This window comes from Notolepis coatsorum (assembly GCF_963971535.1).
Source record: "Notolepis coatsorum genome assembly, chromosome: 1".
NCBI classification, from domain to species: Eukaryota; Metazoa; Chordata; class Actinopteri; order Aulopiformes; family Paralepididae; genus Notolepis; species Notolepis coatsorum.
The window spans coordinates 148,159,791-148,176,618 of NC_140165.1; the positions used below are offsets into that span (position 1 = coordinate 148,159,791).

General features: G+C 42.8%; 1 protein-coding gene across 7 annotated transcripts in view; it reads right to left on the reverse strand.

Annotated features, from left to right (window-relative positions):
* ep400 (E1A binding protein p400) overlaps window positions 1-15,822 on the reverse strand; it is a 92,859-nt gene extending 77,037 nt beyond the window's left edge. For 6 of the 7 annotated variants that reach the window (XM_084331062.1, XM_084331061.1, XM_084331060.1 and 3 more), the window contains exons 1-12: window positions 15,676-15,822; window positions 13,209-14,541; window positions 12,983-13,090; window positions 12,771-12,855; window positions 7,215-7,612; window positions 3,708-3,995; window positions 1,376-1,561; window positions 1,060-1,200; window positions 893-971; window positions 664-701; window positions 520-577; window positions 91-174 (exon numbers count right to left, since the gene is read on the reverse strand). In XM_084331062.1, coding sequence (XP_084187188.1) covers window positions 91-174; window positions 520-577; window positions 664-701; window positions 893-971; window positions 1,060-1,200; window positions 1,376-1,561; window positions 3,708-3,995; window positions 7,215-7,612; window positions 12,771-12,855; window positions 12,983-13,090; window positions 13,209-14,510 — 2,767 coding nt within the window. In that variant the 5' untranslated portion in view covers window positions 14,511-14,541; window positions 15,676-15,822. Of the gene's footprint in view, window positions 1-90; window positions 175-519; window positions 578-663; window positions 702-892; window positions 972-1,059; window positions 1,201-1,375; window positions 1,562-3,707; window positions 3,996-7,214; window positions 7,613-12,770; window positions 12,856-12,982; window positions 13,091-13,208; window positions 14,542-15,269; window positions 15,375-15,675 lie in introns of those variants that run through there. The other variant, XM_084331057.1, reaches the window with a different exon arrangement.
* Between the last annotated feature and the right edge of the window lie 1,006 nt (window positions 15,823-16,828).

A 16,828-nucleotide genomic window follows, 5' to 3' on the forward strand; every position in this document is an offset into this window, starting at 1 on the left:
ACAGAGAGGGACGATAGAATAATATGAATACAGACAGAAGGGGACAATAGAATAATAATGGTAGCGCAGATCATTGACAGAGTGCAGTACCATCTTTAACCAGGTCTGCCAGCTCTGCACGCTGGTCTGCTTCCACTTCCATGGCCTCCTGCTCCTCTATAGTGCGCTCCTCATCTACACGATCAGATGGACACAGTCATACAGGGGTGTGGAAAACTGGTTCACTACAGGCTCTCATGAAACATTACTTATTTATAAATGTATTTATTACCAGTTTTTACATTTTGTTTAAGGAAAATAGTTGTTTCCCTGGATATTATTGGTTAAAAAAAAGGACCTCAAAAGTATCCACAACACCTCAAAAAGCTAAGACATGGTGATGCGCTATGTTTCAGTACCATCTAGCTTTCAATAAAATGTTCATTATTCATGCATTTTCTATGAGTGGAATTCTAAAAGTGTTTATATTTCTAGGCTTCCAGGGCCATGCAAGAACTCTTAATTAATTCTGACACATACCTTCTTCATCAGCCAGAGAACAACTGTGTTTTCTTTTCCTAGACGAGATGGTTGGCTCCTGTAAAATAAGGGTGGCAAAATGTATAAAACATTTAACATGTAATTTGTCACTGTGCTAAATAAGAATAACAGTACAGCACCTACCTCTCCGTCAGCTTTTTCTCCTGTCGACTGAGCAGGTCCTGTAGCACAATAAAATGTTGATTAATGTACTGAATACTACTACTTTTTATTTGTAGAGCATTTTTCTAAGTGCTGATGGCTCAAGGTGGCCCACTGCCTTATAAAGGGACTTTATGCTTGCGTTTCCTTTAATTATTCGTTATTGTAGCTCCTAAAAATAAATGGAAATAGGTTGTTCCATGGGACTTACCCTTGCCCGATTCTTTCTGTATGCTCAGCACTTTTAGTCTTTTCTCATAGATTTCAAACTGGAGTTTAATTTCCACAACCTGAAAGAAACAATACAATCCATTACAACAGGCATATGGCGTTTATTATGGATGAGATGTCTTTGTCTTTCAGCACAAAAGAACATGCCTGCTCAATGTTGGACCAGAAGAACTCCACCTCCCGGGCGATTGTGCTGGCGATGTGACGAAGATGCATTTCCTCCTCTTTCTTGGACCTCTCCTGGCTTTTCTTCTGCTCCGCATGGTAACGGGCACAGGTTCGAACCAGCTGGGATCAAAAAAATACATCAGGAAGTTGGGCTTTTCGCAAGACACCAATACAATGTATTTGCTGTAGGGGGTGGAAGAAATAATATGGAAGAAAGAATTGTGAGGTCCCGGGTGATTCCCACCCCTAACTTGCTGTACCCCCACCCACAATGCATGAGTCTACAGCCCCATACCTTCTTGGCAGCGGCTTCTTTCCACCTCCTCTCCTGAGCAAAGTCAGCAGCCACCCATTGCATCTCTTCCAGCAGGTAGTCCCAGTGGGACTTGGGTCGTGAGGCCTCCATGAGCTTGGGAAGCCTGCTGGCTGACCACTGGCCCTCCTTCCTCAGCTCAGAGATGCGCTGGTGAACCTGGCTCTCCTGAGGGATGATGACAGAGGGAGAACATGAACAGAACCTCTCCTGAGTAGGGATGGGTATCGTTAGGATTATTTTTTTGATCCACTTTTTCTCCCATTTTCTATATTTTCTCCCATCCCAATTTCGTATCATCCAATTCAACCCTCACCTGTCACGAACGCTGTTTCTTGCCTCCCACAAGCCGGCTGCAATGTGGACTAAGTCATACATAGCACAAGTCCCCTCCGGTACTTGAGGTAACAGCAGTCGCATCTTTTCACCTGCGCAGCTCAATCTCTCAGTGGCGAGGAGTAACGCGTGGGAGGCTCACGCTGCCCCCGACACTTCCTGATTCTACTGCGCAGGCGCACCAACCGACCTGTAGGAGTCGCTGTCCACAACGCCCGATCCCCACCCATCAGTTTCCCACCCCCTAATACGACCAGCTAAACTGAAAGCAATGTGGAGCGCTGGGCTCGAACAGGCAAGCCCAGCGTCTCCGTCATTCGTGGCGAGCGCCTTGCCCACTACGCCACGTAGCCGCCCACTGGGTATCGTTAGGATTTTATCGATACTACTACTCTTATCGATACTGCTTAACGGTTCTGTACTTTATCGATACTCTTATCGGTTCTTTTAGATTATTATTATTTCAAAAATATTTATAGATTTATTATTTGAACGGCTTAAGGCCGTATCTGTACTTGATGTTTGTTTGTTGTGTTGCATATTTGAAATAAACTTCAAATCAAATCCACCCTCTTAAAAACAAAAACCTGTGTTTAACCTAGCCATCTATAAAACATCATGCTAAAACTGTGAAACAAATGACCTACTCCCCTAAAGAAAGAAATACATAGCAAACATGACTCAGTTATGCAATAGTGCTGCTGCTTTTTATTTTGTTAAAATATTTTTGTTAAGACTACAATATGACTACAACGATTTCATGACGGCTTCCTGACCTCGCATTTCCGGTGCAATGCACGGAGCGAAGGATACCTAACTTAACGTAAAATTTTCAACAACAGATTGCTGCTAATTAAACACTTCATGGAAACGGAGTAACATTAACGTTATGTCGAGCTCATACGTGTAGTGTGTATGAACTCGACATAACAATTGTTACTCCGTTTCCATGAAGTATTTAATTAAGTCCATGGAGTTTCCAGTGTTGCTGCCACCGTTGCATCGCAGATGGATGGTACACTCTGTTAGCTCCGTAGTTAATCCGCTCCTAGACTACCGATAGCAGAACCGATAATGTCGGAGCTTATCAATACTCAGTTTTTTTCTAATTTAGTACCGGTTCCCGTTTAGAACCAGGTTTCGGGGGGCATCCCTACTCCAGAGGGATGATGACAGAGGGAACAGAACATGAACAGAAACTCTCCTGAGGGAATTCATTCAAATATTTTATGTTATTTTTTAGTGATGCACCGATGTGAAAATTGTGGCCGATACCGATAACCGATATTAATATTGCTGTTCTGGCCGATACCGATATTTACCGATGTCGATATCTCTGTATAGAAAACACTTTTTTATGATAATCAAATAAAGAGCTATTTTCCAAAACGCATAATTTTTTTTACTTTTGTAACTTATTTTCAGAAATGACTGATATTTTGAAACAATTTAAGGCCAAAACATGTAAAAAGAAGAAAAAAAGGATAAACTAACTTTTTTTTTTTTTTTTAATATCGGCCCTATCTTGATATCGGACCGATACCGATGTGTAAAAAAACGGCCATATCGGCCGATATTATATCGGCGGCCGATATATCGTGCATCACTATTATTTGTATGTATCTTGTGTTTCTTATGACAAAATAATCTGTGTTTGCTTGTAAAGCACCAGATGAGAGGAAGTAGAATCAAACTATTTGCAAATGCACTATGTCCTGTTGACAATAACCCATCTAGGCAATTTGCAACACTGACTGTGCGTCTTTGTTGGTATTTATTATTATCAGCATCATCAATTAAAATGTCAATATTTCCATACATTACAAGAAGCTGATTTTCAAACAACCTCTTCCCCTGTACTTGCAACATTCCTAGTTTATGCATTTCTACTCTTAGCCAGCAAAATGTTACCTGGCTGCTGCTAAATTGATTAAATAACGCCATATAAATATCTGTGCATCTGGAGCGGTCAACTCACCAGCTTGGCCTGCTCAACCTGCTTATCCTGGGAGCCCTCCTGTGAGGTCTGCATAGTTGAGCCCTGACCAAAGCCCCCGATCTTGACCATAGAGGTGCCGTTGGTCCCGGCCAACTTGGACTGTGTGCCTGGGTTCATGTTGGGGCCTTGTGGGCGAAGAGGGCCAGCAGCATGGTGGGCCGACACAGAGAGAGGGGCAGAAGACATCGAGGACACAGACAGGGAGTTGGTCATCATTCTCTGGACAGGCTGGTTGGAGTCTGCACCAGGACGAGCCAGGGCCACCGTCTGAGGAGTAGAGGGAGAACTATCAACTAGTTGCGTGAATGAAATGACATACCAGAGCTGTAAGGCCAAAACTTCTGAAGTGATGAGGTGACTAGCTGGTCATTAAAAGACTTAGTGGAGAAATCCTCATGCTGTACAACAAATTTTCTGGAAAAGGATAGGCAGATCTATGGTCCCACCATATTCACAAATATGCTTTAGTCTATAATAAGCACTAGATTTAAAAGAGGTCGTTTTGTTGACCCCCTGCTTAAAATGTCCCATTCGTCTGATTCTGGCCATCTCCCAGGCACTATGGCAGATTTAACGGATTCTGAAAAGGGGCAGACTGACAAAAGATTGTTCCTCATACAGACCAATCGCTCGGCTTGATGTAGACAGAAACTTAAGCTCTGGCTAAAAGTTTAGAATGTATTCTTCCAGGCCTCATCTTAGTGGAGCAGACTGGCTTTATTTTAGGATGCAATTCCTGTTAACATTGTTAGGAGACTGCTGAATATTATTCAGAATGGCACAAAATGATCAAAATCAATAGTCTCTCTCGATGCAGAGAAGACTTTCGAAAGAGTTGAGTGGCCATATTTACAGAGTGTCCTTTCCAAATTTAATCCGAGAGATGATTTTATTAAGTGGATTCCCCTCATGCTTCAGTTCTCACAAATGGTTGGAAGTCCCCTACATTTTGCGCATGGCACTCGTTAGTAGAGCTGGGTATCGCCACTGATATCCCAAATCGATTCGATTCACAAGGTCCCGAATCGATTAGATTTCTGATTCAATTAGATTCCGATTCACAAGGTCACGAATCGATTCGATTTCCGATTAAATTAGATTCAATGCTATAAAATGTTAATGGTTCAAGGTACCCTCTAACATGTTGCATTGTAACATGTTGCATTGTTAAAAATATCAATGTTTACATTAAGAATTGACTCAAGCAGTTACATGAATGTACTTTTTATTGGAACATTGGCTTTTGCATAAGTCACGTCTGGGTCATGTCTCAGTAAGTGGTTTTGTAGATTTGTTGTATTTCCACAATCATTATCTATGTCAGACTGTCACTATAGCCAATGGAAATGCTATAAATAGTCACGTGGGCTGGGAGAACCAATGAAAAATGCCTATCCCGAGGCCAAACTTAATTGCCGATCCCTGGTCTAGACCCTCCCCAGACCGACAGTGGGGCAATGCGCGCAACGACCAGGAAGGGAATTGGCATAACGACTAAATTGGGGATGAAAAAAAAAAATATATATATATACACCGGTATATATATATATTTTGTTTCCCCTCACCATAGAGCCCTTTGTGGAGGTGGTAAGGAGTGATTGATATGGGTCCCCAAACGCATAACATTTCCCTTTATGCTGATGACATTGCTTTTTTTTTAAGCAACGCTGGGGGCCTGATTGCTTTTACCAACGCGTTCGTGTTTCCGCGTCTCTGATTGGCCAGGTCATGTGACATGTACGCCCAATCGTGGGACCGCAAGTTTCTACACTGGTTAAGCTTAGGCGCTCTTTCGAAGTTGGTTAAGGTTAGAGTTTGTCTTAGAGCATGGCGATAGAACGCCTGCCCTGATTCCAAACTCTAACCTTAACCAACTTCGAAAGAGTCGCCTAAGCTTAACCAGTGATAAACTAGGTGTTAGGTAGTTTGCAGGCTGTTCGACCCGGAAATAAGCGCAGAACTTGCCGTCCCACGATTGGCGCACATGTCACATGACCTGGCCAATCAGAGCGCAAAACGGGAACCTGGAAACACGAACGCGTTGGTAAAAGCATAGACGCACCCTGGGGTCTCTATTGCCATAATTGGTTAGATTATCAAAACCTATAGCCAGTTCTCAGTCTACAAGATCAATTACTCAAAGTCAGAGGCTAGCCCCCCAACACCTCCTGGACCTCAACTACTTCTGCCCCTTTTCGATAGTCACCTTCTGGGTTTGTTTACCTTGGTATAAATATCACCCCTTCCCTTTCTGGTCTTTATAAATAAAATGTTATACCTAAAGATTATCTGATGTGCTGAACTACCTCTAGGGTCAAATTTGACCCATTTAATTTAATGGGTCGGGTTAACTCGCCAGCGGTTGGGGGCCAGACCAGAGATTTCTCAGGTTTTGGTTGTTTATTCCTTTATTCGATATTTGTATTCATTATTCATCCAGGGACCTTGGTGTTACCATAGGGAATGAGTCTGAGATCGCCTAAGTGCAATACCGGCCACATCCAGCTAGACGGCGGTATCGAGCACCCTTTGTAACCTTGTATCTTGGCCTGTGTAACGGCCAAATGTCTCCAGTCTCACTTTTCCTTGTCGGGCGAATGGAGCGGTTCTCCCGTCAAATAACCTAGATCCATATGTTGTGGTGGGTTATGCCGTGGATATCGGATGTACCAGATGGCGATCAAACAATTGAAATATTATTTTTGGAATACTCCCGATCACAGGTAAGGACTATCTGACGTCAATTTTAGCTTGATCGTGCAATGCTTTTATACCAATTGCGCTGATATGCGTTTTTAGTGTTCAATACGAATGCCGTTACTGGCAATCAAATAATCAGAAACGACCCCCCCCCCTTTCATGCATTCATGATGAAACATAATACCTATGACATAGATTTGATTTGGGAATAGTAGCGTGTACAGGCAAGAAATGGAAACGTTTATAGTAGAATTGACATATAAGGCTATAACTCAGAATTTCGGGAATTACCCCAGACCGCTCTAAAACCGTACTTATATTCACCACGGTATAACACGGGAACGTATGGATGGAAAAATGTATTCTTTTTCACATATTGAACGATAGATAGGTGATGTCAAATGGGCCATAGTATTGTATCCATAGCTATAATATAGAATATAGTTATAGCTCTACAAACAAGGTGACGCACTCTTTTTAAAGCGTGGCTTGCTATAACGGGCTTCGTCTAATAGCTGGCGGCACTGAATGAGTCAAGATATGTAATAAATACCATAAATATTTTTTTGTTGGAAAAACAAAAAGGTCGCCAAAACATGAAACTAAAACCAGCAAAGATATCTGCAATTCTGCATGACTGCATTATTTTGCAGGAAGGACAATTATGGAAAATGCTATTTCACAGATTTGTCTATGAAAATCAACTAATAGACTAGTTGACTAAATCCTATAACTATTAGTCAAATAAGAATGAATTTAGTTCAATTTAGCTTCAAGTAGACCTACCGCTTGTCCTGGCTGTAGCATGGTCTGAGACTGCTGCTGCTGAGCCTGCAGGTGGAGGTGAAGACCAGGCTGCATCTGCTGCTGGAGCTGGGCCTGGAGCTGAGTGTGGGGGTTGATTGGTGCCATGACGGTGCCCGCCCCCTGCACCTTCACCTGGGCCATCTGGCCAGCAGCGTGGGTCGAACTCTCCAGCAGCAGTTGAGGCTGGTGATGAGAGAGAGTCATGGACAGGCCCGTCATGGGGAGGCCACCCTGGGGGGGCAGCCTGCCGGGCAGCTGAGGGGGAGGGGTGTGCAGGCTGGCGGCGTTCTGGACCGGAGGCCCCTTGGACGGGTCATACTGTTGGTTCTGCTTCTGCCCTGCGATCTGGACTGATTGGGGAGTTGGTGGCATTCCGCCTGGAGCAAAGTTACCAAATCATTGGAGAAACAAAAAAGGGAGGTGGGGACAATGAGAGATAAAAAAAAAAAAAAAAAAAAGGAAGAGTTAATCGTGTTCCCTGGTCTCTCCATATCCTTCCTGCTCTCAACAAAATAAATTTGTTCAAAGTGTCAAAAGATGCTTGTGCTTTTGCTTGCCCTTAAATACATACAGAACCCTATAACATAACCCTGTGGATGTATTTTTTATTTCATACGTGGTTATTTTATACTTAGATGAGGAATATAATAAATTATACAAACAACCTTTAGAGCTTAAGCTATTTTTGCCGCTCCTCAGAACCTTGGTTTAATTAACTGGATGTACTGTATGACTCAACAGCAGAATACTACCTCCTGCTGATTCAAGAGTGGATACTAATGAAAATCACACAGCGAAAATGATTACAGAAGAAATAATGAAATCGATGTGATAATCTACATGTCTCTCAAATCAAACACTACTTTGATTAATGCCAAAAACAACACTTTATTTCAAATGTTGAGAGAATGAAAGAACACTTGAAAAAGTAGTCATGCAATAACACAGAAGTTCTCAAGAGAAGCTAGGAAGAGAGTAGAAATGTTTGAAACAAAAGTGAATAAAAAGATAAATAAAATATATATATAGCTGCAGGTAGCCTATACAAGGGTGCAAGCCTTACATTGATGCTGTGATTCGTGAACTGGAAAGAACTTGTGAAGAAATTGCCATAAAATGAATGGGATAGGCAATTCATGTAAATCAGCAAAGTTTGGATGTCATCGTAATTGACATAATGATACTGAACAATTTCTGTATTGGAAACAAAGTAATCTGAGCAGGTTTTGATGTTAATATGACCATGCATGTACTTTGTACCATTTTCCAACTTTTGTTTGTTTATTAACACTTTAAGTGCCGAAAACGTGTTTAGGCGTCTTTCCTAGCCATGCTAAAGTTGCCGAGGACGCCCTAACTCGTCTTTAATATCAATATTTCAAAAATCTGTGATCGGAATCATATTTCCCCTCTGCAGCCTTCACACACAGTTCTGAGCTCCTCTCAATCCTCTAGCGGTTCAAGAGCGCCATCTGGTAACCGATCGACAGAAGCGCCAAACAGGAAGTCATGTGGATGAAGTGGTGATCACCCATATTACTTCCGGGCACTCGATATAGGTCCCGGGACTCGAGCTCGACACAATACATAGCGATCCGTTGCCAATAACTCGATAAACAACATGATTTGGACGTATATACTATTATACAACCTGGAAATGGACCGGGTATTTCGACATCCCATAATGGAAAACTGTCTACCCCACGCTGATCGCCCAACGGCCCGAGGAGACTGGGGTGAGTTTTAGCGTGTAATATTACCGTGTTCGATACTAACTGATCTGATGAACATATGACCCACATTAGATGAATGGTATAACGCTGCCCACGGAATTATAAACGCCCCCTCGCCCATCCGGTCAACATCAGATGACGTGTAGTAACTTCCAGAAGTCCGTCCAGTTGGAATTTTTTATATCGCGCCGATTGCTATCAAACTGTATTTCATCATCAATATAATGCATTTGGGGCTATAAATCACGTTCTGGAGAAAGCTGCAGAAAGAGATGAAAACATACTTATACCTTAGACCATATTTTAGTATGAATATGTGAATGAAAGTTTAACGTTGCTACACCATGAACAATACATATAGGACCTTGAATGGGCCCTAATAATGGCAATCTAGCAATAGAATTTGAAAAGTTATAGCCCTGCAAAGAAGGGGAACTTCTCCATGTTAAATAGAGCTGGCAACTGATGGTATATCATGAATTTAGCCTTAGGCAATCAAAGTGTTAATGGCGACAATGTTTTTGTTATACAACAAATGCATAAGTATGTCCCCTAAAGTTTGGTTCAAATCTGTGCTGAAATGAAAAGGCCTCAGGGGATAAACAGTTTTTAATAATCCAAGATGGCAGACCTATGAGGTAGAGTTACAATTGTTCATGAGGAAATACTTCAGTGTTCCGGTACATCTCTACTGTACAGGGTTCATGATATATGGCTGTTTGAATGTGCAACTTTCAATGTTTGTTATAGTGCCTCATGATGAGGATTGTTTGTGCCAATGTTTTTTGTGGTGGTATGTTTTCCATCATGACAAACTGCATTAAAATCGAGGCATTTTGTCAGAGTTATTAAGTGAACATAATTTACCCTTGAAATGAACGAGATTATACAGGCGATCCATGTGAATATTTAAATGGCTGCATCTCTGGCATTTTCTAACTCTGCAAATCTGAAAACGTTTTGGGGTCATTGTAATCGACAGACATTACTGAACAACTTCCTTATTGGAAGCAAAGTCATGCATGTATTTTGTGTAATTTCCACAAACTTTGTTTGTTTATAGCACCCATGTTTTTTCAACTGATTCAGCTGGATTGGACATGCAATGCATAATTATGTCCCCTAATGATATGCTGCAAGTTTGGTTCAGATTGGTGCAAGAACAAAAAGGGAAAGAACTTTTTCAAAAGATTTGAAATGATAGGAAATCCAATATGGCGACTTTATGGGTCCTTGAGGCAAAATTGTTCATCATGAGGAAATACATAAGTGTAGCAAGTTTCATATCAAGTTTCACATCTCAGGGTTTCCCATTAATTACCTAGACTGTGGCGGCGGCCCGCCACAGTTGTATAATGAACCCAAAAAAAGTTAATAAAAAAATTATAAAAAATCTTTTTTTGTACTATTTTTTTTAAATATAAAGTTTGCCAATAGGGATGCATCAGTAGTATTGGCAGTGGTAGTAGTCGTAATAGTAATCCACTATATTTTTTTATTTTCTAAAAAATAAACCAGTTCAACACAGGTAACCACTTTTGCTTAATTTCTTTGATGGCTCAAATGTATGCTCTAGTCCAGTGGTTCCCAAACCTCTCCTCGAGACACCCCAGCCGTTCCATGTATTTGTTAAATTCCACCACCAGCACACCTTGATTCAACTAAGAAAGGGCTAGTTAAGTTGAATCAGGTGTGCTGGTGGTGGAATTTAACAAATGCATTGAACGGCTGGGGTGCTTCGAGGAGAGGATTGGGAAGCACTAGTCTAGTCGATTTTGTGTTTTGAGCACAAAGTTCATCATAGATCTAGCCTCTTTATTTTGCTCTCAAAGTGCACCAGATTGATGCATTTAACTTTAAAATGTACAAAAAAAATAGTTACGGGGGGGCATGCCCCCGGACCCCCCTAGAGGGTCGGAGGTTCACCCCCCATAGTCTCTGAAAATCCTGTGGGAAACACTGCATCTACTGTATGGTTCATGAGCTACCGCTATTTGAATATGCAATTTTCAACGCTTGTTATAGTACCACTATGAGGTTTGTTTGTTCCACTTTGTGTCATCACATAACTTTTACTGGTCTATCAGTATGCCGAATTGCATAAAAAGTATATGTGGTGGAAGCTGAATAATAATAATAATAAAACCACGAATTACAATAGGGTTTAGCCCCATCGGGACTTGTACCCTAATAGTAAAACCACCAATTGCAATAGGGTTTAGCCCCATCGGGACTTGCACCCTAAATAGTGAAAATAGAAATAGGGAAAGAAGAAAAAGGAAAGATAAACAAAAAAACTGAGCAAAAACACTCACAAAAACACCAGATGGTCAAGCATGCATGAAGGGATGTCACTCTTTAAAGCGGGAACACAGGCCCCTCAGCGCCTCTGCGACAGTGAGGGTACAGGACACAGCGGCATAAGCACAGAAGTGGAGCAGAGGGAGGACGCACACTGGGGGGTCTTACAGACAGCAGGCCTGAGCAAAACTTACTGTGCAAACTAAAAGCAGCTCCTGCCTTACCTCCCTGTCCGGCCCACCACCACCTGGCCTAGAGACGACATCAACACTTGGCCCTGACCACACCCACACCGCCACACACGCTAAAAAGAAACCTGCGCCGTGAACACAACTCCTCCACATCGTCACCTCCCCCTCCTTACTTAGGCTGAGGGAAAGAAGCCAAGTGAGAACAGAATGCCATGACATAATAATAATAACAATGAAAGAGGAAATCCAACATGATAAACAAAAGGAGCATGGAATTTAAATAAGACCGAAACACTCCTGATGATGGGGATGGCGGAATGTAAAAAAGAAGAAGACTGGAATTATTTTGATTCCGTGTTGATGATGCGAGGATGGACACCGGAGAGAGAAAGAGGTTGTGAAGGAATGACGATGATGAAACCAAAATGGAAGCAAGAAAAGCTAACTAGACACGCATACCCCACAGGAAAGCCTTTTGGGGGGGGGGGGGGGGGGTAGGTGTTTTCCAGGGTTTCCCCCTTTCCATGGCCCACCTCCAAATTAGCTGAATAACCATCAGCACAGGACAAGTCCATCCAAATTAAGGACAAAGAGATGTATAAAAGATGGATGGTCAATAGTAAAAATAATAGTAAAAGAAATAAAGGAAAATCATAAGACATGGCATCTTCCCATTGAGTGGCTACTCTTCTTCAAACATGGATTATCTTCTTCCTGACAGAGAGCTGGTGCTGGTAGAGCTAAGTCTGAACTTCCTGAAGGTATCCAGCAGATGGACGCAGATCGGACTGTTGATGCTGCTTGGAAGTTTTGTTGAGAGACGATGGATGTTGGGTTTCAGGTCTTTTTTTTATGTCCTTGATATGATTGGGCTATGTCCAGCAGCAGCGAACAGAACACAGAGCAGCCTGGTAGTAGCACGCCTACCTTGCGCAGTTGGCATAAGCTGCTGGAGTGGAATGCCAGATGATCCTAAAGGACCTACAGGATGATGCTGGAAAATCAGCCCGTGGCGACCAACGTCAATCCGGGACCTCTTAGCCTGATCTGGGATTTAAAACACACAATACCCTCGTAACGCAAAACAAGCACTCGGCACACAGCAATGACCTTCTGTACACCATACAGACCACCTCTCGTTCCTCGGGTTAAGACTTCTACACAGAGCGCTAGTAGAGGATGCCAAGTATCTAAAAGCAGAAGCAATTAGAGGGGAGAAAGGAAAACAAACAAATAAACGGAAAAAAAAGCAAAGGGGAAGGAAACAAAGCAACATAAGAGAGACGGGGGGGGTGCTATCCCTGCCCTACCTGCTTGCACCATAGCCTGTTGCCTCTTAAAGGCATCCATGTCTCCTGGGTTAGTCATGGTGCCAGCAGCAGACCCAGGGTGACTCTGTAAAGACAACCTCTCAATACGTTAGCATGGGGAAAACTATGGGGCATTCAAAAGGATTAGGATAGATTACAGTTTCAATGTAATTCTATAAACAGAGTTTCAGTCACGCAAAAGCTACGGTCACCTGGAACTGCGGTGGGGAAGAGAAAGCTGCGGAAACATTGGCTGGAAGCTGTGTTGCTATGGCAACCGGTGTTACCGCCTGTCCATCCTTTCCAGTGACAACCTTCACCTGAAAGAGGAAAGGATTTGAAAAAGGCACAACATTTATGAAGATACAATTCAGTCACACCGGAATTCCCACTTGAGTGCACACGCAACACAGAAAAGAAACAAAGCAAATGCAATACCTCGTCATTAATGACCTCAGACTGTTCCTCCTCTTCATCATCATCTTCAAGGTCCAAGTCATTCTGCCTTAAGTATGTGTAGAGTGGCACACAGGGTTTCTTCTTGAAAGCCAGATAGTCCATCATGTTCCCTTGGAGGTGCTGGAGGAAGAACAGCTCGATCAGGTAGTCTTTGAACACCTCCTTGAGCCCCTCCATCTTCTTGCTGTGGTGCTCTATGCACTGCTTCCTCAACTGGGCTATTTCTGGGTTGGAGGGGGCAATTTCTTCTAACTTCTTGGGCATCTGCTTCTTCATGGTGCACATTGTCATACTGGTGGGAGTAAGGGGGGTATTGGAGATGCCTTGAGGGGGATTAGTGAGGGATGGGCTGGAAGGTAGAATGGAGGAGGGCATACTGAATGACGCTGTGGCAGCTGTTCCTACTCCGGCACCCTGTGTAGACTTATCAAATATCATAGGGCGTGCCAACTGTCCTTGAATGATACTGCTAATCTGTGGAGGTAGGTTGGAGGTGGTGATGTGGCCGGGGCTGCCCAGAGTGGGGAGAGCAGTGCCACTGGCCACGGGGCTTTGAGGCCCTAGGTGGTGGATAGTACCGCCAGTCTGAGAGTGTGGCTGGGACAACCGACGTTCCCTCACAGAGCCTGGTGCTCCTGGGGAAGTCAGCTGCACCTGGCCTGGAGTGGCTGGAGTCAGCTGGGCCAGCCCTGTACCCTCCTGGTAAACAAAGTGGCCACTTCCAGTTGGGCTTCCTAAACTGATCTGCCGCACCAACATACCAGCATCAACAAATCTTGTCGGACTTTGTCCACACACCCCCAATCCTGTTCCAGGGACCCCGGGTCGGGTCAGGGGTACTGGGCTGTGCTGAGTGGGGCTCTGGGGCTGCATGGGCTGGGGTAGAGGTGAGGTGACCTGGATGTAGGAGGAGGGGGCATGCTCAAACCTCCACTGTGGGGCTGTGTGTTGGAAGCCAGGAGAAGCTGGGTTCTGGATAGGGAGAGGGGTTAGGGTGATCTGTTGGTTACCCACATTCTGTAAAGTGATGTTCATGTTCTGCCCAGTGACAGGGCTACGACTCATGATTATCTGGTAATTGGGGGACTGGGGGGCTGAAGGGCTAGCTGCAGAGGCAAATGTGGTCACGGGAGACTGAGGGTGGTTAACTGTAGCTTGCTGTTGAGTAACAGCCATGGTGGGCTGCTGCTGCTGCTGTTGGTCCTCTGCCTCAGCCCCAGTGACAGACTTGGACCTCTGGAGTTGACGTTGCATATTCTGTGATCCACTTCCATGGTGCATTGCTAACACTTATTGTGCCTCAATACAATATCTGTGGAGTGAGAACATCACATCAGAACATGACTATCAACCAGTACACTGCAATTGTCAACTCTTTACTTGAACATAAAAGGTACTACCAACAGGTACAGATAATCTAAATAGACTTGTAAACGGCATATCAGCTGTCACATCAAACGAATTATTGTTATTATCTAACGTTCAACAAAAATCATGTAGGGATGCATTGGTTAGCCAATACTAAAATGGCACAGCCTTACCTGCAATTCCAGAACATAGCCTTAGCCGCTACAGAATATCGTATAACGTTATTCATTAATAGACAAATGTCATTTCCAACTTAAGTTAATGCTTAGTAACGTTACACTAGCTTGCTGGACACAAACATTGTTGATATAGCAGTCCGGTTAATGCGGTTATATCGCTCGCTGTTGATTGTTTACTGGTGATGGTGGCCTGGTCTAATATCTGGATGCTACCTGTCGAACAAAAGTAAACATTTCATAAAACGCTACTTAGCTACCGAACGTTACAAGTAATGTTATTTGTAACAAACTGATTGTCCATGCGTTGCTAATTAGATATATAAGGTAGCTACAGTATTTTAGTTTAGCAGCTTAATGTTAGCTCAATCTTTGTGGACGTTTCATCAGGCACCTTTCATGTTATATGCTCAGTTTCATTCCGACAGCAGCAAGCCATTCATATGTTCGTCAATAAAAGGACACTTAACATTAGCGCTAGTGTTAAAATAGATACCTTAATATATTGCAATCAAATAGCACCGAGTGTGGACAGCTAATGAGCTGATACTGTTATTTATCAAATCACAACAGTGCGGACAGACAGGCTCCAGCCCGAGCGGACCTTCATTGTTTGGTAACGTTAGCACTTCCAATGAAAGACCTAGCCTGGCTACTTTAGCAACAGTAGCCAATGACAGTACAATTCAGATTAAATTAAAGACTGGGAGATAAAAAAAAAAATACCAAGAGATGCATATTAATATCATAGTCTCGTCTGCAGTTCTAGTGTATTCCACCCCAGCAGGTACACTGCGCCTCAGTACAGTACGCGTGCTAGCGAACAGTAGCTGGTTCTGGTTAGCGGGCCAGCTCGCATGAAGAAGTACTATAACGTTATCCGCCTCAGCGAGGCCACTTACAGAGAATGGACCTTCTGTAGTACTTTCATGAATCCAAAGTCATATTTACAAAAAGATACATGCTATAACGAAAGCCAATTTGCGAAAAATAAAATATTGATATCGCTAGCGTCTATTAGCTAACGTTATGTTTTGGGCGAATTTCATTCAGAAACATGGCGGCGGCCACCTTTTGCGTGACCCGGATGCAATTCTTCTTAAAGGAAGAGGAGACCAGACCGCCGTGAGATGAACGAGACAGTCTATTAATACTAAAAATAGTAATACAAATAATAATAGTCCAGAATGTGTACAATAAATACTTTATTATAAAAAAACAAAAAAAACTCTGCACAATAAAGACGTATTCTTCTCCTTAGTCTTCTTCTTATATGTTGGCTTATTCTGCAAAATACGTAATTTTCTTCCCTTGCCTGCCCTTCTCACTTTATACAAAACCCTGTTTGAACCCCTCATCAATTACTGTAACGTCATATGGTGCAACACATACCCCAGCCATCTCAAGAAACTAGAAAGCCTACAAAAGAGGGTACTATGAGTGCTGTCATGGTCGGGTATAGAGCGCCCTCAAAGCCTCTGTTCCATCGCTTTGGTCTCCTGAGGCTCGCTGAATTTAACATTCATCAAAACGCATCAATTATGTATCAAGTTGTCAACAACATGAATCACAGACTGTCTGAGCTTGTCCCAGTCTGCCAACCACTGCACATCCACAACACAAGAAATAAGCATCTTATATCTGGCAAGAGGAGAAGGCTCAATTGTGCTAGCCTAAGCATAGCATGCAGGGGTCCACAGATCTGGAACAAGCTTGACGAAAATCTAAAAATGACTAATACCTTTAAAACCTTTAAAAAATCACTGAAAGAGGAACTGCTCAAATCATATCTCTAATTAAAATGATAACTTAGGAATAAAATTGTCTGTATTATGTATCTCTGTTATATGTCAGTTAGTAGGTAGGTGTGTAAACCTACCCACGTTGTATTGTATTGTTTTGTTTTTTGTTATTGTTTTGTTGTTTATATTCTGTTTGTATCTGTGATCAGGCTCCCTCCAAAAGCTTTAAATAGCTTACACATGCACACAATTTGTGACATTGATATCACATGAGGATACTCGCATGTAAATGTATCGTGTGTGTGTGTGTGAA